The 24,632-nt window shown below is 38.3% G+C and overlaps 1 protein-coding gene across 5 annotated transcripts in view; it reads right to left on the bottom strand.

Moving 5' to 3' along the window:
- The window catches only part of TENT4A (terminal nucleotidyltransferase 4A), a 60,671-nt gene that overhangs the window by 10,464 nt on the left and 25,575 nt on the right, over window positions 1–24,632 (bottom strand). For 4 of the 5 annotated variants that reach the window (XM_074899488.1, XM_074899484.1, XM_074899485.1 and 1 more), the window contains 4 exons: window positions 22,308–22,434; window positions 14,882–14,982; window positions 14,454–14,626; window positions 2,512–2,670 (listed from right to left, as the gene is read on the bottom strand). In XM_074899488.1, coding sequence (XP_074755589.1) covers window positions 2,512–2,670; window positions 14,454–14,626; window positions 14,882–14,982; window positions 22,308–22,434 — 560 coding nt within the window. The remainder of the gene's footprint in view (window positions 1–2,511; window positions 2,671–14,453; window positions 14,627–14,881; window positions 14,983–22,307; window positions 22,435–24,632) is intronic. The other variant, XM_074899487.1, reaches the window with a different exon arrangement.

The following is a 24,632-nucleotide window of genomic DNA, read 5'->3' as shown; positions in this document are numbered from 1 at the left end:
AACAGGTAAAGGGGGGGAAGCCGGGGGGGGGGGGGGGGGGGGAATCTGTATAATTACCTGAAAGATTAAAACAAAAGGCATACCCTGAGATATAAGTGGGGATTGGTAGATGACTGAGGATTGCAGAGGTAGCTGCCAGAGCATGTGATAACAGCTTCCGAAGTTGGAACCCCTTCTATGTTAACCTATCTGCAAGGAAATAGTGGAACACCTGCAGTACGCAAAGATAAAGTAGCCTGGTCTAAATTAAAAAGAGGGTTAAAAACACCACAGTGAAGTGGTGCCTAAATCAAGCACTTGTGTAGTAACTATGAAGTATTTGGGCATCAAGCTATAACATGCTCTAAACTCAATGCTGATATTACTGAACACTGAAAATGCTGTTCAGATGAAATTTCTTCATTATTCATCTAAAAGTTTCAATAGAGCACTACCCGATTTTTTTTATTATTATTCTGCATATAAATCAAACTCACAAGCTGCATGAAAAGTATTTCCTTACATGCTAGGCTCAAAGCATTTTGACCACACAGCACAGCTGGAGGTCAGCAGCTAGTGGTATACCCCAAGAGCTGATAGTACAGCCAACATCAATTAATATCTTCATTAATGACCTGGATGATGGGAGAGTGTGACCCTCAGCATGGTTGCAGAAAATACAAAATTGGAAGGAGTGGCTGATACATAAGATGGTTGTGGTGTCTTAAAGACGGAGACCTCATCAGGCTGGAGAAATGGGCTGACAGGAGTCTCATGAAGTTTGAAAAAGGGAAATGCTAAACTCTGCCCTTGGAAAGCAATAATCCCACACACCACTACACACTGGGCACTGACTAGCTGGAAAGCAGCTTGGCATAAAACGATCAGGGATTCCCAGTGGACAAGTTGAACATGAGCCAGCAACATGCCCTTACACCAAGGAAGGCCAACAACATCCTGGGCAAAATTAGGAAGAGTCTCTCTAGCAGGTCAAGGGAGGCCATCATATCCCCTCTACTCAGCACTGATGAGGTGACACATGGAATGCTGGGCCCAAATTTGGGGTCCCTAGTAATAGAAACATGGACACACAGGACTAAGTCCAGTGAAGGTCCATGAAGATAAGTAAGGGACTGCAACATTTGTCATACAAGGAAATGATAACAGAGCTAGGACTGTTCAATCTCAAGGAGAGCTTGGGAAGGATCTTATTGATCAATCTAGCTAATGAGAGGGTGTAAAGACGGAGCCAGACTCTTCTCACTGGTGCCCAGTAAAAGCCTAAGAAGCAATAGGCATAAGCTGAAATACAGAAAACACCATTTACAAAAAAACTTTCTACTGTTCTACTGGAACACATTTGCCCAGAGTGATTGAGGAGTCTCCATCCTTGGAGATACTCAAAACCCTGACTGGACAAGATCTTGAGCAACCTGCTGTAGCTGAACCTGTTTTGGGCAGGCAGGTTGGACTACATGATTTCCAGAGGCCCCTTCCAACCTCAACTATTCTGCAACTCTGCAAAATACCTGAACAATCTTAAAGCAGAAAGTAAATACGTCTTGTGTCATCCCCAAGGTGTCAAGGGCTGAATCAAAACAGACAGGGTCATTAAGTTGAAAATATCCCTGGCTCTGGATTCCCAAGAACTGTGAAATGAAGACTGAAAGAAGGAAAATATTATAAGAACCTGACCGAAACCAGCTCATTATTTTGTTATCACAGGCAACCTACAGCCCACAACTTGCATTAAAGCTCACGTGAGGCAACTGTTTAGACTAATAGTTTTAATAATCAAGATTAAGGGAACTTTTTTCTACAGATAAAGGCACTGAGGCTGTAAGAAAAACTGAGGATTTTTCTTCCTTGTACTATAATTGATACATTAACTAAAATATTTCAGGCTAGTTGAGTAACACAGTTTCCCCGCATGTTCACCTCCCAGTACATTTAAGTACACATTTAATATCTTGGTAAAAATTCTTACTCACATGTCCATAATTAATATTCTGTTCTCTATCTTTAAAATGTATTACAGAAAGTGTGTAGTCAGAGCTGTTCTAATAATTCAAAATCAAGACAACCTAACAAGCCTAGACAGGTCTACTATTTCTTCAGATTCAAAAACTAGCTTACAGATACACCACCTACATGAAGTTTCTATTTCAAGAGCAGGATGTTAAATAACCTAAAGATCTGCAAATATCCCACCGATGAGGCACCAGGAGTCTCAAATACAACTTAAGGAGTCAGACATCTGACACTCTTCCTCCAACTTACTCCTAGGTGTCAGTGTGCTGTGGAAGGGCTATTATATTCAGAGATGCATTTCAAACACCGAACCCTTTCCCACCCATTCTTCTCCCCACAATTCTGACATGGCAGATAATTTTATGAATACATGAAGTTTAGCACATGCTACATGAAGGTTATCTTCAGAGGTTTTTAGACTGACAGCACAGCGCAAATGTTCTACACTTCCAATTTGATCACTTTCTCATGAAAAAGTCGCTCCATTTAGTTGGCTCATACCTGATTACTGGCGGCCATTATCAAGGTTCTCGTAGGCGCAGATTGGGGTTTACCACTTGGCATAGGCAATGCGGGTGGTAAACTGGCCATAAGCTGAGGCGGTGCTTGCAGACTGAACTGGTAAACATTAGGAGCTGTGCAAGGTGGTGTATCAGAATCCTTTTGGCAGAGAAAAAGGGGAAAAGAAAAGCAACTTTACAGAAAGTACAGTATATACAGACTATGCATGTGAAAATGAACCCAAATATCAACTCATGTGAACACTGTAAAATTTCATGATTTTTTTTTTCAATGGTAAAAAATAAAATACAAGCCATCACTATGTTTATTTTACACATCTAACAAAAGTTTCATTGAACCTGCATCAGGGAGACAATGTCAACAGGTCTACAGCAATCACAGGTCAGTTCCAGTCAGTGCAATCTAAAGCCAAAGTTATACCACTACCAAATTCAAATTAAAAGATAGGTACTAAGGTTGGGAAAAAAAAAAAAAAAAAAAGACCACACAACAGAAAAAGAACAGCAACACTGTTAGTGATACAATGGCTAGAATTTTAGGTGTCATGACAGAATCAGTCCTCTGAACAGTGTTCTGGATTGTACTTATTTGTACGACAAAGTTACTGACTGTAAGTGTTATAGTCTTCTCCCATTCTACCCAGAAACAGCAAAGTTAGGGCTCCACCTACCCAGAAACAAGACGACAGTCTGCCAGTCGAGACTAGTATATGCACACTAGTCACCAACTTCACTGCTAGTTAGGAGTTCTGTTCCCCTCACTTTCCCTCTGAAATCTGAGTGATAATTCTTTAGTGGAAGCAAGATGGATGTAGGATTACAGAAAAACATACTGTAGTGGAACTGATATTACTTATTACTATTCCTCCTCCTTTCAGCCTGACCAATAGCAATTACAGATGCATCATAAGCAGCCATACTGGTGACGTTAAAGCACTGGATGCCTGGAGCACTTAGACAACAAGCAAGGAGGCAAGCACAGATACAGGGATTTACAGGAATTACTGAAGTCTGAAAACACCCAACTGACTGCCTCAATTCTTAAATGACCAATTATTTTTTAGGTTAAGAAGGTTGAAAAGCAAGCTACAGCCTTCTGAAACAACTTTCAACATATATCTTGTAAAATTTATTTTTCAGACACAACACAATGGTGACAGTAGCTTTCCCTACATTTTACTGCTGCTTTTCATCTCATCCTTAACTGCAAAGCATTCTGAGCTTGAAAATAATGGAAAAATCCATTATTTATCACAAACCACTAGTGTTTTTTCCATTCCAAGCCATCTGGCTCAAAGTATAGCAAGAGATTGGACTTGGCCAATTAGTAGTTTAGGAGTTACCCTATTAAAAGACATTATTGGCTCAGATCATCAAGGCTTTTTACCGTTAAACTAATCACTGAAGTATTCTATCTCTCTTTCTCTAAAGATTAATTGCCTGAAAGCAAAGACTCTTCACTTAAACCAAGCAAACTTTAAATAGATCTCCAACAGTACTACTTGCCCTCACATGGCCTTGCTTTCCCAATTAGATTCTTCAGTTAGAGACTAGGCTGTCTAGGAAAATATTTTCAAGAACAGAAACAAGAAAATATTTTAAAGCTTTTCTTAGGGAAAGAAAAAGGTCATTTAAGGGAGACTGACAGTTGTGAATACTGAGCAGCCTAAGCGATGAACCACTAGAAAGCAAAACTTGCATCCTAGCTAAAATGGATGCCCATTGTAGAAACAGTCCTCAATAAAACTGTCAACTATTAGAACAATCACTTTTATTGGTCCACATAAAGTTGTGCTTACTTAAAAATAAGTTCAAGAAAGAAAGAAGATGCTCTCCTACTAGGTCAAGTAGTGCTAAAAGTTACAGTATGCTTTTGTGAAGCGGTTTCAGATATTTGCATCATGAATTAAATCGGAGACAGATCATACTGTTAAGAATCTGTGCAGAAACTTAACTCTTATGTATGAGAACAGACGTTTACCATTTAGTAAATAAGTTCACAGTGGGCAGCTACATGCTGCAGCACTAATCAAAAAATTAAGCTTAGTTGTATGCCTATGCAAAGCCAACTGCCTGTATGAGATGGCATTTTTCTCCTTTGCTCAATCCTACAATATTAGTCATGGACACAAGCTAAGGTCTCTACAAAGATGAAGGTGATACATTCTTAACTAAGTAGGCAGTAGAATCAGGTACAGGGGCAAGAACCTAAACTTCTAAGTTGAAGTTTCTTCAGATGCTATTGGTCATGGAATTATTAAAAAGCCTATAAAGAGAGGGAAAAATAAAGAGGGGGTAGTTATGTTTGAACTGCTGAGCATACTCACAAGTAACCATGAGCAGGCAAATGGGAAAGGAAATCTTGTCTATCCAAACCAATGTGTTATCTTCTGCAATGCAACCTTCACAAACCTGACCATTTTCAGTCCCTCCACTCAAAGAATCACCCCTTTCTCTCTTCCTTAGACACAATGAGACCCCCCGAATATTCACATACCTAACCCAGATGGGACACTTCCCATTTATAAGATTTCTAAGAGGTTTTGTGCAACAAAAAGTTAACTCCAGTGTGGAAGCAGCAGCAGATGGAAGAGAAAAGGGAGTCATATGGTTTAACTGAGACTAGATAAATTTCAATGCAGGGAAGCTTGTGTTGCTTTAATTTTATAATAGGTATGTTGTTCTGTCTCAATGTTATTTACTGATACATTTCTCATACAAGTAGATTGTATCTCTTCTGAAACTATCCTGAATTGCTAACAGGATTACTGTATCAAAATTGATATGCTGATTTATCAGCATCAAAATCCTTTTCTAAAGAGCAGCGTTACCTTTGTTACTCAAACTGAAAGATTAACCTCAAGTGATCAGAAAATTGAGTCTCATGTGAATAAAACCGGTTTTTCACAAACACTGCCTATACTGAAGGATTCTTATTTGGTCTTCTGGACAGGATTTTTAAATGTCATGTGCAAACCTGAAGCATCACAGAAGCTCAGGAAGACCTACAAGTAAGTAAATGCATACTCTGATACTTTAGATCTGTATCTGGAAGACAAAAGCTCTGACCCTTACTAGGGTAAGGGCTACAAAGGTCACACTGTAAAAAAACGAATGTAAAATAAAAGGGTAAAATCCCTCAATTGATTTTAGCAAAATATCTAGGGATAAAGCTACTAAGAGCAAAGGTAAGTTCCTATCTCTTGAATACTACTACTATGAATGCCAAACATACAGAGTCCCTCATCCTGCAAGAAAAATATCTTCTAAAGAGATGTTTTTGGAAACAAAGAGAGACTGCCAGACACAGGTTTATCCTACTGGGAAGTTTCCATTTTAAAACAATATTTAAACCAGTTTCAACTTCCTCAGTAAGAATTTAGTACCTGGAAGGCACATTTCTACTACTGCATAGTCTTGATTACTGAGGACTCTCTAGTTTACCTTAATGTTGGAAAGAAAATAAAGTATGGAAGAGATCTAGAAACTCAAGTGGTACTGATGACTCTCATTTAACTGTAAATCTTGCTTGAGAAATGCGATCCTCTAGCCTCCTGTCTAAAAACAGCAAAACACTGCAGTCATAAAAGATGAAGAGCTGAAACAATCTTACAATCCAAACTTCTTCCTGACACTGGAAGAGAACAAAAAATCCTTTACTGTTCTGCAAAATGCATCTCCCATTATAAAAAGTCCCAGGACCTCATCAGTAAAAATATTTTCTTGCCAGAAGCTCCTTACTAACTAGGTCTGGCCATAAGAACTTATTTTGACTCCATTATTAACTCAAGGTTTAAGATACAACTATACCAGTACATTCATCCATCAAGACAATAGTTCAGTTTCTATGAATTTCATGTGCACTCAATTATACTCATAAGCTTCCTTTCCATGATTCAAAATGCATGAAGAAGTGGTGCCTTCTGCTTTGTTTCATGATGTAGTCAATTGAGAAGTTTCAACTGACTAACAATAGCTACCATTTTAGAACTTTCAATTTCCAAGACTTTTCTTTCAGTTTTGTTTTGTTTTTTTAATGGAGTGGCCTAAGAAGATTAATTCACAACACCAGTCTGTAAGTTTTGGCCCAGTGGTAAAAGGGTCTAAATATGCTAGAAGTCAGTATTCAGAAATCAAAACTTAAATAAGAGAATGCAAGTTTCTTGCTAATGTGACAGATTTGGATTTTTACACCCCACTTCCCACTCTCCAAGAATGAGCTACAGAGGTCTTGGCAAAAAGGTTCTTATTGTTTCCATTCTCCAAACTTCTCCCACTAATTAAACATTTTTTTTCTCTTTCCCACCACATTAAGAAACTGGAAGCTGTAAGAGAACAATGACCACTTCAGTAAAAATTGTGTTGCATCTTTGAAAGCAAAGAACTGAAAACAGTGTGAAAATTGGTGTTTTATAGTTAACACTTTACAGATTTTTTTTTCATGTGCTCCTCTTTCTTATAATTAAAGTGACTTAACAGGTAAATGCTGCCAGTCTTACTCCTTTTGCCTCTTCTCCCATCCTGGCCTTCTCCATTACACCTGCATTAGCATTTGACATAATTATGAGCCAATTCATGCAGGTGAACCACAGAAACAGTAATCCCCTTTTTACTAGCTTCACCTTCTGAAGCAGCTCACCACAGGATTAGGTGATTACCAGTGCAGAAAAGCAGGAGCAGCTAGTGAACAGAAACATCCCTAGCAAGAACATCTAACTATTGGATTAGCTTAGTAAAAGTATAAACACTCATTGGAACAAAGCAACAAGCAGAAATCTTCAGACATTTCATAGTTTGGGGCCACATGCAGGAGCAGAACTTCAGTGCATGCTCTCACTTCAATGGCTTTAGTAGCCCCAGCATACTTAACTCAGCTTGATAAATCAACATGCTTCCAAGGCGATTTAATGTTATTACACACACCCCCCCATCCTCATTTCTTCCACTCAATTTGTGCCATTTCCCTTTTTGGTAGATGGAGCCGTAACTTTAACTGTGGTGTAAATAAAGTAGATTTGAGATGAACAAAATTTATAATTCTATAGGAGGTCACAGAATTTGCATCAATACAGTCACACTATTTCTATTTTCCAGCCTATAAACAATACAGAACAGTCTCAAGTAAGATGCAATTTGTTGTTTTTTCTGCCTTTAGGTCTATTGCATTACAAAAGGAAAATATCTTGGTCATTGTGTTTACATGAGGAGAAAAGTGAAAAAAGATATAGAATACACAAACTGAAAAATATGCATCCTCCAAAAGCATTAGGGTTCCTTTTACAGAAAAACAACTGAAAAAGTAATTTAACAAGTATCTACCAAGATTAAATACAGAGTACCCCTTTAACCTCACATCGTTATATCTTGCCAGGCCTGACTGTGGGATTATTGCACAGTTTATCAATACTCACTGTATTTCAGATAAGCCATCTTAAATAAAGGTCCCCAGAAGCGTGTCATTTCAAGTTTCCTTTGTTAGCCCTAATATTTTCATATCACAAGCTTTCAATTGGTTTGCATTGTTACTGAGTACAGCAATATTTCAAGTTAGTGTTTTTCAAGTTAAGTACTAAATTACAGGACTCATTATGCAAGCTGAATATGTACTATACTAGAATATAAATACCAAATTTAGGTTTTCTTCCATCCTAAAATAGCTTAGGTACCTGTTGGTTTCTTATCAGGGGAGAGAATGTTAATATATGGCAAGAATACAACTACCCTTTGGCATGCGAAAATAGTCTGAGCTTGAATTTACAAAATCATGTGCTTCTCCTCCTTATTTCACTGACTTCATAGCAGTAAAATCCAATTTTGCTTGCTAATTTACACATTCCCTCTGTACCCTTTGCTGCTTAGAGTAACTTATTTAATAAAATTATGATTTTGCATTTAAAACTGTGCCTCCTGCAGCTCTGCAGAAATTTACTCTTCAAGTGGATACAGACAAAAGACTGATCAAGCAACTAACACAGAAGAACTGAAGGAGAATATGACAGTATAAAACAGCACATGGTCAGAGACATGGGTTGAAAAAACAAAAGCAAATGTGGGACTATATGGTGAAAGAGGAAAATAGGCAAAAGCAGCACTGGAAAAATTTGTTCCCTTCTGATCCACAGAAACTCAGTAACCTGCACAGCAAGAATAGGAAAAAAGAGCTTTAACAGATTTGGGGCTTGAACTCTTAAATGCCCCAAATCAAATGTCAATCAAATGTTTCTCCCTGATAACATCAGGTTGCCTGTGTCTGCGCACCCAGGGTTGCCCACTGCTTTATCTGGAGACAAGCTGGCTTGCAAGTCAGCACTTCAAAGACTAAAGATTAGGAGGCCTCATTTTTAGAGCACGTGCCTCTATTTGTTCAGGAAGGGGAAAAGACAGAATCTGCATTCTTCTTCAAAAAGAAGATAAACCATTTATACACTTACTTGAATTGCTACTTAGGACATGACAATATTCAGGCATGTACAAAGATGGGAGAAAATCTGTGTAGCTCTTGCTTTCAGACTGAGAAGTTTGCTGGGCTACCCTCTTCTGCCCCCTCTCCCTACACACGCAATTTCAACTGGAACTCCACAAATTAATCGTAGTCATTAAGACAGATTTAACAAGACTACAAGAAGAGCTGTTACACCAACTATTCTGAAGTGCCTGTCCCTCAACAACAGATAAGCACGTCTTACACCTGCAAATTTAATCACTTTAAAAAAAGCAACATTTATCAGGATGAGATATGTCATATACTCTGTCACCTCTATCTGTGAATAGGGAAGGTACAACAGTTCCTGCTAATAAGCTGAAATTCAGTCTGTGACTAATAGGAAAGAAGGGGAGATGGCAATAACTTCATTAAGCATATCGAGTTCAAGTACCAAGCCACAATTACTGCAGAGCAAGTAACAATTCCAAAGTCAGCACGGATCTATGTATTCAGCAGAGTTACAGGAACAATGAGTATTAGTCTTATCGGTCATTTATATATTACTCTCACAATGTAAACCTGTGACTAAAGTACCGAATATGTAATCCTTTAAGACAGTGAAAAGACACATTCCATGAAACACTTAAGGTATTGCTTGGCATATCCCCTAGCTGACGGGGGCAGAATGGTAGGCAAATCAAGGACTGACATTCGGATGAAAGGTCGTTATAAAGCCTGAACAGCAGTGGCTACAGCTAAAGTTTCAAGAACAGTCTGAAATGTTGTAAATGCTAAAAAGTTAGAGGCAAACTAGTCTCCCCCAAACTAGTCTAACACAGGTACCTCATTCACTGAAACTTCAACTACCTTGACATGACCGCATGGTCTTGAGAAGTCAGAACTCTTCAAGAGTTACTCTTGTCATAAAAACCCAAAGAACATTATCACCAGAAACACTGAGATAAGGTGTATGAGATTTCTTAAGATCCAAACTTCTAACAGACCACTTTCAGATTCTGTGCTGTATATAAGATTATATATCCATTAGGTAACAGAAAAGAGCTTTAAAACTTTCCTATGAGCCATTACATCTGTTACTGATATGCAGGTATCACTGTCACATAAAATGCTATGCTTTATTTGGCATAGCAGCATCAAAACTGCAAAGCATACTTAGCACCAGGAATTATACCAGACTAAAACGAGACTGCAAAACATACCTAGGATTATTTTTCACTTGGCAGACACTGTTGATCAGGCAGCAGATATTCTCCAGCACTACTCTAGGACTTCCTCAGCTAATAAAAAGGAGCTTTCCACAAGGCTTAAACAGCTATAAATCCAGTTCACAAGTTGCTTAGTGCAGGTCCAGAACAAAAAAGCACCAAAGAAAAAAAAGGCATTTTCAAGACATCACTGCTTAGGTTCTCAGACTGACATCTGCAACTATCCAGAAGAAACAGAGAGCTGGGGACAAACATAGCTCATTTCATCCGGTTTCAGTTCTCATAACAATCACTTAACTCAGTATGAAGGTTAAAGTGAGATTTCCTAATGCCAGGGGCTTAGGAAATCTCACTTTTCTCTTGTGGAATAGTTTGACTATTGCTCCCATGAGTAAAACCTCACATGCTTTGCACTGTCCTTAATGTCAAAGATGAAGCATCTTCTATTAGTCACTTCAACATTTGTTGGATTATGTGGGAATATATAGTATTTTGCAACTTACCTGTTTGCAAGAATAAGTGAAGAATACATACTGCCTTTTTGTCAGGGCAGCATATGGTATTTTAAATATCTGCACAGCAGAATACTTCATTGAAAATAGACTTACTACATACATGAGTTTGATAATTAACAGAATCCATAAAAATGTATGCACAGTTGAATGTATTTTGATGATCAAATTCCTTGTATCCACAGGTTTATTTCCATGTGTTCCTCAGTTTGCACCTGATCACTAATATTCACATTCTTCATAGAGCTGAGGTAACAGGGCAGGAACTTTAGTACTCAGTGTTTTGCAAGGAACTACAATAGAAGTGCCAGTGAGAGAGTACAGAGTTCTGTATTGACATGTACAGTAAGACAAACCCATAAAATGAACATCTCACTAATAGCAATAATGATACCAGAAGACAAATTTCTCTTCTACACAGTCTTTGATCTGAAATTTATGGGTCCTTACAAAAGCTTTCTTCCGTGATTAAGATTTTGCAGTTATCTAGGACACTTAGAAAAACTGTACAACTAGAATTTCATCAGCTAGATAGCGCTGACATAAGGCATTTTGTAAGTAGTTTTCCTGCCCTGGAAAAATCCATAAAAGGATATTTTTTGTACAAATTATGATTTAGTCTCATTAGATCCAGTTCTTAGTTTTGGAGTGTGTGAACAGTGGTCCAGAAGTGTGTTCCCCTACAAGTTAGTCCTGGACATGCAGAGATGAAAGCAATCATCCTCCTGAATTTGAGGTGGCATACTGTGGAAAACCATATCCGTCTAAAATATATGGGGCAAGAGAAGGCTGTCCTTGAAGGAGGCAGTTCTCTTGTTCCTCAGTGGCTCACAAGTTTTCATCTTCAAAAGCTTACCATCAGTACGGTCCCCAGAGGAAGGAAAGCAGTAGCAGAAATGGAAAGAACTCAAGGTAGTAACTTTAAGATGTTACATGCCTACACTTCCATTTTTCTGAGTACACGAGAAAGTTGAGAGACTGACTTCTAAATGTTAGCTCTGGTTTATGCCAATCCAGTCTCCACAAAAACCTGCTCCTTTTTATTGTTCTGACACTTGTTTCTCCTGCTGCTGGAACAAATCTATAAGCACTGCTATCTGTGAAGTACCCACAAGTCCAAGACACCAGGAGGCTCATCTGTTCAGCTGCTGAGCCTTATTTCTGGAATAAGGCAAAATCTGTAATGCTGCCAGAACTTCAAGTAAGCAAATCCTTAAAAAACATACAGCATGCTGTAATACAACCAACTAAATTAACTGCTGTTACAACTATTAAACTATAGGGTTTAATAAAAATTCTAAGATCCTTATGAACAAGCATTGCTTTGACAATGCTTGCATACTTAATATATACTGTCAATATTGCTTCCCAGACATACTGACGAACATATGCTAGACCTCCACACTTATAGACAGTCTACAATGATGTGATGACTTCAGAATACAGCTACCTCTGTGCTAAAGTAAACAGCTGGAATACTTGAACTTCAGAGGGGCAGCATGACCAAGTCAAGTCTCAAGTTACTAAGCCTATTTCCACTTCCTCAACATACGTAAATTGACTTTATTATACTGGTAGGCAGATCTCAAAGGTCAAGATGCAGCTGATGACTATTATCAGTGAAACTTTAGCAGTAAATTGAAAAGCAAATACACTGTCAAGTCCCTCTAATGTGACAGCTAGGATCTTGTAGTTGATACACAGCAAAAGATATTCTGCAGTGATGCAAAATACATCTTCAAAAACAGTGTCTTGAAATAGACCTTGTGCTTAAGGTTAACACTGACAGAGGGATGAATATTTTGCTAATACAACCTTAATTATTGGGAAGAGAACAGCAAATTGTCAATCTAGGATCCTCCTGTTTCCTACACTTTCTTTATAATCTGTACCTTGTTTTCAGTCTTTAGTAACAGAGAAGTTCAGAAGATTTAAATCTTCTGAGTAACAGAATCATTCCTGAAGAACAATCCTTCCACAAGACCAGAGCTATATTACATATAACTCTATAGAGATGAGATGCACTATATCCATATTCTTTGTTCAGAAGCTGATACAAGAGTTCACTGCATCATGCCTATTTGCATGCACCAGAAGTTTTGGCACAGACATCAGTTGTCACACATTCTAGGTGTTCCACTGCTGGAACATGGGCATAGTATTATGCCAGATCATGCCACAGATAGGCTTTTCAACCGTAGCAGAATGGGCTTCTCTTTCCTGAATCAGGTGCAGCTCAGGACTGCTCAACCAGAACTTGCTCATCCTCACATATCCAAGCGTGATTAGGATGAACTCATCAGTTACTTGTCAGAAACCTGTGATTTCATTACAGATTAAGGTAATGTGCTGGCAGTCTACTAAGGACATAATACCAATAAACGAACAGGGTTTAAACTAAGGTCTGTCACAAGCACATGGGTACAAGGCTTTTTATTTTGTTGAAAAGAGTAGAATTTCCATTTACTTTGTGGATGCTCAAACTGAATGCAGGTCTTTCCTGATGAAAGCTTTCTTTTCACTTTTCATTCATTTCTCTGGCATCAGGCAATGAAGTTCCATCTTCAACATCAGGCAAAATGGGACTAAGGGGAGGTCATAACCACTCACCACCCATTATGTTGGGAGTGCATAATATTAAGCAAATATTTGGGTTTTCTTATAAAACTCATCACAGCAGAATCTCACTGACACTCAAACCAGGAGCATGGCTAGAGTATCACTGACAAGCATCATGGTGTTCTTTTTCAATTAGGCAGCTGTTGCAACTAAAACATTTACCGTATTTACTGGAGGTGGGTGGAGTGAAAAGACAATTCAACACAGAAAATTCAGTAGGACAAAGGAATTACAGAAAGTAACCAGAACATATAAAGAAGGCGCTTGCCCCTCAAAAGTTATTAAATTTTTATTGAATACAATTCCCAACTTTTAAATCCATATTTGACTAGTTTTTGAAAGCAGTCACGAAACAGGTACTTGGACCTCTCTTGGCATCACCCAGTTATTCACTACCGTAGTTAACTGGATATTACATTTTGTTCCAGCCAATACCTCTACCTAGCACAAAATGCTTCAGTAGATTTATAATGAGCACCTCATGCCATGCAATGCAATTTTGTGCTTTATAATCTGCACTGCCCAATTCCATATTGATTTAACTTCATACCAAAACAAAAACAAATCTTAAAGAGTCTGGGAACATACCTAAAAAGACTACAGCCTCCTCTTCCAAGAAGTTACAATAAAGCTCAGCAATTACTTTCAAATTGCACTTTCAAACAAGGAAGCTGACAGAAAGACTTTACATACAAGGGCCCCATTACCATTAAAACATGAACTTCTGGGCTGAAAATAGTAAGGAATATTATTCACCTTCACAGCACAATACGATGTTCATGTTCAGTTTAGGGTGTGGGGAAAAAGGACCAGAATTTGACAATAGGAGATTCTGCTTGATGGGAAGATTTACAAAGATGCATTTCTACTCTTCTAAAAACCCAAGTTAAGAGTAGCTAATTATATTTTATTACATCTAACTACTACCACAAAGAGTACCAAAGATTTAGGATGGAATTAAGACCCATTTAATTTAATAAAAAAAAATTGATATCAGTAATTTTTCTGAGGAGGGGAAACTATTAACTTGCTATAGCAGCTTAAGGATAGCATCAGGTTAACTGCTGTTGTATTGGTTGAAGCTTTGAAGAGTATGATAAACTCTGCTAGTTAGTTTAACCCATTAAAAGAAAAAGCTTACAATGTCACTGCCGGAGAGTGATGATACAGAAGAGGCAGATGAACCAGAGGATAACTGTTGTGTACTAGCCAATGACAAAGCCAAGCGTTGGTTGTAAGATGGTTCAGAGTCTCTGTTCTGTTGCTGTTCTCCACTGCACGGAGCTATCTGGTCTCTTATTTTCAACCTGTTATCTGTTAACACAAAACGTAAGTATCATGTAAGAGCACAGAATACAAACACACAGGCTTTGAAGTCTAAGAAGAGCTGCAGTTTAACAAGCTAATGGAAAAACAGTCTGGAAAACTACTCTTGGATTAAAAAGTTAAAGTCTTTTTATTTTTTCTTACATATATGAAAGTGTTTGATTTCAAAGCATGAGTATTTTGAATTACATCAAATTCCAGAAAAAAATTTAAGGTGATTTCAAAGATTCCTGCTATACCTACCAAGTTCAGGTGATAAATTAATTTTGCTCCCCCACTTCTTTTTAATCCAGGCCCTGTAGTCAATCACTTCTTGGGTCACTTTGATGATTCTACCTAATGTGCTAAAAGAATTTTTCAATTAAGTATTAAACAAAGACTGCTGGTTATATATTTGCAAACATTTCAACAAGCAATCAAATTATGCTAAAAGTCACTTTAAGATATCCCTAACCAAAGAATCCTTTTGAACTTTCATTTCCTTAGTGCACCGTATAATCCACTGAAGCATCACAGTTTTTTAATTAGTATATTACTTATCATACTAACATGCAAGCACTGACACATAAGTAAGATTTTTGCTCTGTACTTCTAAATGGAGTGCATCTTAATTATCAAGAATGTACATGCCAGTGTACTTGATAAAAGCAATTTACAGGTCTTTGCATTTCTCCATACAGAAGATGTTTTTTCCACAGAATCTGGATTACAACAGTTATGGGATGCAGTGAAGATATTAATATCCCAGTCCCCCAGCTGACTTTCATGCTGAAGACAGAGACCTTCACTAGTTACAGATTTACACGACAACTTAAAGCTTTAAGATCCCCACAGTTATAAAGGAAGTACCATGGATCGTGAGGTAGTGGAAACAAGCAACAGACTGGCTCCAAAACCAGAGTAAATTAGAATTTAAGAAAATTCCTAACAATAAGTGGTTCAGAGAAAAAGCCTACCTGATCCTGAACAGTGATCAACCAATACAAAGTAGTATTTTGCTAACATACCTTCCCAACATTCAGCTATTTGAACTGCACTTCTTGAGCAGAAGTTGTGTCCTTGTTTGAGAGCTAAACTTTCAAGTTTCCCTTTCATCAGGGACTAGCAGCTGAAACACTATAAAGCCCATGCTCAAGATATACGCAGGACTGACTACTGTACAAAAGTGGGCTGTGAAAAGTTACCATCTTGGAGAAAGTAATGTTAGTTTTGCAAAGCTTATTTTATATTTCACATCATAAAGGTACATTGTACCTGTATTGAAATTTCCTTTTGGTTTAGGTGTATAAAGGGAAGGGAGGACATACAGAGCCTGAGTGTATTTAGGCTACCTTCATTAGGTCATTTCATATAACACTTTAAAAAAGAGCAATAATTCTTATACTGGCTTAAGGATTACTATTTCACACAAGATCAAATACCACATGTTCAATGTCTTTAGAGACATGTCAGTGTTAGTACTGAAAAAGGCAGTCCAGCATTTGAAGCAAACATTGAACCAAGTAACATGCAAGTCCAATAGCTGCAGAAGGGCCTCACAGACAGAATGAATGTCATTCACCATTCTATTTATGTAATGTAGGTAAAATGATGCATGATGGAAAATAAAATCTTGAGTTTTATATGCAGAATTAAAGGCTTTATTGTCACCACTCTGCAACTAAAGAGGTGGGTTATCATAGGTAATTCTCTGGAAACCACAGTTCGATAACTAAGTAGAGCACTCCCCTGACATAACAGCATTTTAAATACTCGATGCAGTTATGGTCTCTCAAATATCATAAAGGAAGCTAAGCCGGAGGAGACAGAATGAAGACAAGGATGACCCATAATGCAGAGAATCTGCTGTAGCCCTGAAGTTGCAGTTCCTAAGACAACAATGCCAATATGGGGCACAAACATACACATGCTGGGTCTCCTCAACACTGAGACAGAGAAGGAAATCTTGTAGCTAAAAAGTTTCATCTGAGAATGCCTTCAGGAAGATTTGAGCTTTTGCTCCAGGCTAACCTATAAATTTCACAGCTACTACCAGCTGTGGTCTTAGAAGTAGAAAATTAACATGGAATGAATAACACAAACTCTTATGGAGAAGGAGTTTGTCAGTTTTGAAGCTTCTTGGAGTATTCTGCCAAAAGCAAATGAATAGTCATGCCTTCATATACCAGGAGGAAAGTGAATGATATAAAATGGTATTTTTATCAGCCTGGCTGATATACCAAAAACATGTGTGATCAAATAGGTGTAAAGGGTGAAAATACTGCTACACCAACAATTACGGCAGAGTTGCATATACAGGACCTGGGAAGCTCTTCTCTCACTAGCTCTTTTCACCAAGAATAGAGATCAAAGCCCCAAGCTCTCATTTTTGGCAGAAGAAAAGAAATTCACAAAGTTATCAGGTCAGGAGTTCAAAGGCAGATCCAGGCTACATTGCTTGTACACTAGAATTAAAAATATTCTTTATGAGACATCAGAAACTGAAAGGTGATTAAGGCTACACTGCCATATACTTAATATAGCAGCAAAGAAAGAGGAAGCAAGTGTGATCAAACTAGATACTGCTCTCAAAAGAACACTCTTTCATATGTATGGGACTCAAGCACATCCACAGGGTCAGAGAACAAATTTTTTAAATTAACATCTAGATATTATACTTCTATTTGTTTTCAACACTGAAAATGCTTTGGAATGAGAAACCTATTTATCTGCCCTGCTTTTAGTATAAAGAAATTCCACACTTTTGGGTTGGGTTTCTTTTTTTTTGGCAGAGACCAGAATTTCTACAGATATATGAGATGCTCCCACAATTTTTCAAAGATGCTTGTTTGGAAGACATGGAAAACACAGGTAACTGGTTGATAAAATTAGACAGCTCTCCTATGAAAGATGTCCCTTTAAGGTTTTTCCCTTAATATTATCATGCAGTAAAACCAGGAATAAGCTATTTACGTACCTACTTTGTTTTACAATAAGAGAATTGAATTTATGAAATATCCCCCTGGTATTAAAAGGGCAACATAGTCTAAAAGCAGACTAAGGAGCATCTGAGAAGGATCTGCCTATGTATGAGAATAAAAAAAACCTAATTTGTCTTATCCAAATACTCCGTGTAGGAAAACCTGATATTGCTGATACCTCTTCAGAGACAGCGTGCATTGTAGTGACAGCCATTGACCATTCAAGACATGAAGCAAAGGAAGGACTGTTTCAGAGATCAGATTTCTGCTTTCTGTGTCAGCCAGTCAAGCACACAAATTTAATATCCCTTCTGACAGCTCCCAGGACTCTTACAGCCAACCAGGGGCAACCCAAACCTAGCATACAGACCTATCAACAATTAGATCAGTTAACTGTACACTAGGAAGAGACTAAACAGCTTTAAAGCAGAGATATGGAAAGTTCACTTTATATATGGCCCAGAGTATTGTTGTTTTGGAGATTATCACCTGTAAATGAGAACCTCAGACATACAGTAGCAAAACCCTGCCAAGGCTTCCTCAAACTCTGAACTCTGGCCTGTTGGCATGACAGTCCCTTTCCATCATCCACCTCCACCAATAAGGAAGAATCTGTTACCAATCTGCAACTCTGGAAACCTTTTGTCAATTCCCAAAGTCTTAGTTACACTGGAAGGGCACATCACAGCAGAACCAGTCTTCCATTCCTGATTTCAGATGACCCCGACTGTTTCCCAAATGCAGCTACACTGCTGGCAGTCTGAGCACACATCTGTATCTGAATCACACAATACGTCAACATGTAAGCCAACATCCTGATCTACAGACACACATATTAACTTAAGGATGAATCTTTAACTCATCCATATCAGTTTAACTTGTGGATGTCAAAGGTTACAGTACCACTCTCTCCATCTTCCCCTAGATGGGAACTCCTGCTGCTTCTCTTGCTTCTGATCTGCCCATCACACAGCCACAAACTGGATTAACTTCTTGACATGACAGAAGCATTGATGTATTTGTTCTCAGACCACAGAGTTCATCTGACTGCAGGATCGCTAGGTTGATCCAAGGCAAGAATCAGGAATATACAAGACTGAGAAGGAAGAAAAAGGGCAGCTGACAGGAGATAGCCCACAGATAGTTAGGCTAGACAAGGTATAATGTGAAACTGCACCGTAATGTAGAGACCATGGACAGGGTAGTAACAGTCCACTATTTCAAAGAACATGACTCAGTAAGCAAGAGCTTGTTGCCAAACATTTGCTAAGACTTCTTGTGGTTTATCAAACAGAATAAAACTAGGAAAATGGTCACTAACTTGAAACTTCGTGTCCAAAGAAAAGCAATGAAGCTGGTGAAGAGTCTGGAGAACAAGGCTTATGAGGAGAAGCTGAGGGAACTGGGGTTGTTTAGCCTACAGAAAAGGAGGCTCAGGGGAAACCTTATCACTCTCAACAACTACCTGAAAGGATAGTGACATAGATGTTGGTTTCTTCTCCCAAGTAAGAAGCAATAAGAAATGGCCTCATGTTGCACCTGGTGAGGTTTAGATTGGATATTAGGAAAAATTTATTCACCAAAAGGGTTGTCAAGCACTGGAACAGGCTGTCCAGGGAAGTGGTTGAGTCACCATCCCTGGAGATACTGAAAAAGATGTGTAAATGTGGCACTTAGGGACATGGTTTAGTGGTGGACTTTGTAGTGTTAGGTTAACAGTTGGACTCAATCTTAAAGGTCTTTTCCAACCTAAATGGTTCCATGAAAGTATCACTCCTCACAATTTAGTTCACTCACTTAAGATGACACACTCCTGTCTAGAGACAGGCTATGGCCAAAGACCATACTAAAGCTGTTCAAAGCACATACTGACACTGACCCTTAAGCAAGAGGCTATCTTGTCCATAACTGTTTTACAGCTAGACTCATGTCCCCATGGCCCCAATTATTATGAAATCAATTGCAATTTTCAATCACCTTGGCTGAAGTCAACACCAAACCTGACCTTGTGTACAAGTTGTACAGATTCAAAATGGATCAGTCCCCTCATCTGCCTACTAGGGAAACCCCTCCTTCCAAGATGATGGGAATCTTCTTGCTCTAACACAGTCTGCTGAACTGTTCATCAATCTCTCCTGAGCTGTTCTTGAAAGAGGATGGGTGAGATAGACTGGGGAAAAAACAGTGTTAAAGTAATTTCTGTAGCTGTAAAAATGACTTTCAGGATTCAGCTGATGACTGTTTCCACCTAGAGGATAGCTTTCAACTCCCACTACACTCCAGATGTTATACTTGGAAACTTGAAGGTGCTGGTAACAGTGACTTGAATCTATCCCTTGTTATTCTGTTAGACTTGTTACTACAGAACATGGACAAGAAAAAGGCCTATGCTGAAGGATCAAAATCTGACCCTTTTCACACTGGGAATATCAGAAGAAGCAGCTTGCTAGAAAACTTGTGCTCCTCTGAGTTGGACTGACACTGAAGAGCAGTAACAATGCTCACGCAAAAACATCTGAAATCAGCTGAGATTGCCATCTACAAAATAGGACTATACACAGAAATTTTTCCTGGAAAGATCTGACATGAATTCAAACCCACCAAGTAGCTCAAGAACAAAGCATTCCACTTAGGGGAAAGCTAGCCCCAATTACAAACTGAATAAACTCAAGTCAGCCTGGGGAGTTCAGCCTCCTGCAAGTTCCTACCCTTTCAAGTGCTCCTCATTTAGTCTGTTGATCCTTCTAGTAGAATGTCATACAGCTAGTCACTGCTCTTAAAGGGAGCCCATTGTTTACAGTTTAACCTAGCACTAAGAAGCCTAGAAGAGGGAAAAAAATGCATCAGGACAATGGGCTCCTAGATGGCTAAGGCTTTAGGTCAGGGCACCAGAAAAGTCTTTATATAGAACCTGGACCACTCCACCTAACATATGAAAGAAGAATCTGAAATACACCTCGATTGCCCAAGTATATCAGATTTAACTAAAAACTGAGACTGAACACAGACTGCTGTTGAGGTTCTGCAGTAAGCTTCTCACCAAAAAGCTCATCATGTTGACATTGACAAGACTGGTGCTGGGGGAACTACTTGCATACAGTACTTTGTTGCATGCTGTTCCTCTTACAACACCACTCCCTTTGACAGAATGGTAAACCACTGACGTGACGAGTTCTGAGAGTCAGACATTACTGGCACAGATAGCCCAGAACTAATAGAAAGACAGGCCAGATGTACAACACCTGAACACTACTGTTGGGACTTCTCCCTATGTTTGAATTTGTGACAAAATTCAAAAACTTTTTCCCAAATACAGCAAGAAGGGTACATGAAGTGCACATATTGATGATATCTGAGGCTTCCATTAAACGCATTTACAAATATACTTTCTGATGTCTGTAATGAATACAGGTACCTCATAAGAGAATGACTATATCCTTTGGAGAACCACAGAGATTCTCCAAATGAAGGCCAGGACCCACGACAGAAGCAAAACTTCAGGAATTCCTAAGTTGTTTTATCTATACTTATGTAAGAGCGAAGTATGAATCAGCAACAAGAACTGTCAGTCAGTACATATTTAACAGATACACCCTTAACCTATCTTAAAGCAACAGTCTCAAATGTCAGCGTGTAACATTATGTACCACTCTTCCTATATCTCCACCACAGGTACACGCACAGTCTTAACCTTTGTGAATTTAATACCACAGAAAACCTAGATATTCACAGGCATTATTAAAATATTGTCGATTTTAAATCCACAAGTGAAAGACTGCATCCACTTTGTGGTAAACTTACTATAGGACAGCTATTTCACCTTCCAATGACATTAATGCTGGAAGTTAACAGCTTCACCAGAGTTTAGAATTGTACCTTGATGGTTTACAGTCTTGTTACAGCATCCTTTCCTGCAATTAGTTGGGGAGCACAAAGCACAAAGGATTCTAGGGAAGCCTCAGGAAAGAGATATCCTCTGTTCTAGCCCCAATTTGTAACAGAGGGTTAGAATAACAGATGCTAGAGCTGATACATGAATGAAAATACAAAACAGCTGACATGCCTTCATTTTCTTTCTCCTCCCCTTTCAAAAAGCAGAAAGCTTGCAAAGGTGAGAGCTGAGAAAGTACTAGCTGTACAGTGTTTCTGTGAAAAATATTAAGCACTGCATTAAAAATGGCACATCTAGAAATATGCTACTTTTAATGGTAGTTCTGACATTACAGCCAAACTGAACTGATGCTTTTCATAATTATATATCTAGCCTTTTAAAACAGCTTATGGGAGCATGTATTGAAGAACTAGGGAAAACTACACAACTAGCCTTGTTGTGTAGTTTTGTGTATAAACAAGAAATTTGATCACACACATTTTTCTCTGCCATAGCAGAGACATACATCATACCAAACATTAACCTTCCTTTGAAATACTTTAAGAATATTCGAGGAAAGACCAATTATCTTCTGGCTCCCTTCCACTCTAGGAGAACCTCATATTGGACTCATCCTGGGTTTTGTCACACTGTCTTCATTTCAGTGCTGCACATTGAGGTATACACTCTCATACCACTGGGCAGCCTGAATTTCTGGGCAGATTTCAATACAGCCACAGTTAAACAATAAATAACAATATCCCTTTTATTGATTTAGACCAAAACATTCCTAATTGATTACACAGACAAATGGATATTCAAAAAGTGGACTAATTACCTCTCAGAATCTCTATTTGGATATGATCTTGCAAGTGGTGATACTGCATGGCTAAGAACAATGTAGGCATAATCAAAAACTTGTTTCACTTGCATGGCACCGTAAGAACTTCTGCCAACGTCGTTTCCTGAAATAATGTGACAGTCATCAGATCATCTTTTTTTAATATCAGTAACCAGAAAATTATTCATACTTAAAAAGCTCAGAAGCCTTAAAAATACAGCTTAACTGGTTAGCCCATCCTACTCATATCAGGAACAACTAAGTGTGCCTATCTCCACAAAAGCAGCTAACCTTAGGAATGACACTTAACATTATGCATTCAATTTACCACTTTCAAAATACACATGTACCAGCACCTGAAAAACAGAGAACAGAGATCAGCTTAAAGCTCTTATAGCTGTTTTAAGAGGGAACCTACCAAGCTTAAAGCATCATGTCTCACTTACCAGTAGAGTTTCTGCAGGCCAAATACAGTTTAAAATTCCACTTCTGCAACCACATTATCTTCATAAGGCCAGGTATACTTACATCAAACCCTATTTAACCTTATCAAAACTACAGATTAATAAACGAGCTCATACAGATCATTTATCTCCACAGAATTAACCACTTCATCAAATCTATCATAGAGGATTCCAGAAGTTTGTACAGCATTGGTTTTTGATCAAATCAGTGTCACTTCTTGACTGTCCCTCTTCATAAATTTATAAATTTTTATGTCATCTTTATAAATTTATAATCTTTATAAACTTTTTGACCATCCCTCTTTAAGCGTAACATTTATAGCATAACTCCTTCCAAATCCAGTGCCATGTGTGAGGAAGTTCAGAAGTTAAGAGCATAGTAAAGCTTCTGTATCAGTGACAACATACAAGCATTTGTCTCCCATTCTGCACCTTGAAAGATCTTGCTATTACATGCAAGAATAAACATTTGGGGGTTTTTTTTCTGGATATATTTGGCACCAGACACCGAAGGTTCACTGTCACCACTCAGTTTAAGGAACACAAAGAAAACTTCCTTCAAACTGCATGTCTAAAATACAGACTAGATCTTGAGTGGGTAGAAAGCTGCTTACAGTAAAAGGTTCCTTCCTTCAGAATGATGCTTGAAATGCTGTGAGAACACTAGAAAAGGGATGAACCATTGAACATGTTTATTTTAAGCTTGAAAATCAGATCAGGGCCCATGAACAGGTTTTAATGAAAAAATTCACTCTGAAAGTTATTGGGAAAAGGACAAAGTCTATCATTTGGAGGACTGAATCCAATGAGGCTGAATTTGACTTCAGAGGAATGCTTCACTAAGTAATTTGTCCATCGAGCCACTATAGTCAGACAGCCAGGTCTGGCAGCCAGAAGTGAAAAACAGCCTTGGCTTTACTACTTGACAACACATTTCAGTCCTTTAAGATTTTCCAACCATAATGCCACTTTAACAGAAAAGTATAATCAATGAAAACAGATTGTGAACATAAAAGCATTTTGGGAACACTGAATTTTTTCAGTAATTTATATGGTCAGATAAAAACTGATGAAGAAATACTTCCTGTTTACTGAAGCACCTGAGTATCTTGTTCTGAATGCACCACTGCAGTATCCAGCAGCTACTAGGATTCAAAATTACAGAAGCTTCTCTAAATGGCATATTTGCAATTGGACTCTATCCTGAAGTAGAAGCAGAGACCAATGTGGGCCTAGGACAATGAATCTAGGAAGAAACATTATATTTAAGTTCAGAGCTGAACCATAAACTATCAAAGGACTTCACAAAAGACTTGGTCCAAAAGCAGCTGAATAAACCAAGGTATTTCAGTGGTCAAGAAATCAGAACACATAAACTTTAATTTTACTAGAAAAACAATTATTAAATTCAGTACAGGTTTTCCAGGGGCAGGACACATTGCTGTGTCCCGCAACAATGCCACCATCCACATAATGACATGCTAAACATACATACAAAATAATTCAATTGAGAAGCAATACAAAAGTGGAATATATACAAGTAGCTAAACACACACAATTGTACCTACCACTAAATTCAAGTCCACCTACAGTGGGACTCCATCTTAAAGGTCTTTTCCAACCTAAATTATTCTATAAATTCACATAACGGGAGTTAAGAATACACACTAGCAAATTGCATTAGTTTAGTCTTGTCCGGTGCTAAGACAGCTGCACTTGACATGCATCCCACATGGAGTTACACCAAAAGTAAGACACTGTTACAAACTGTTAGTTACTCCTTTCATCAGTTGTCACCACCTCCACTGCTGTGCCAGCAAAGCAAATCATAAGCCTTCCCTAATCCACTTACGGCAAA

Source organism: Athene noctua, chromosome 2 (genome assembly GCF_965140245.1).
Source record: "Athene noctua chromosome 2, bAthNoc1.hap1.1, whole genome shotgun sequence".
Lineage (NCBI taxonomy): Eukaryota > Metazoa > Chordata > Aves > Strigiformes > Strigidae > Athene > Athene noctua.
The sequence above is the reverse complement of the archived record's forward strand: the minus strand, read 5'-3'. Positions and strand labels throughout refer to the sequence as shown.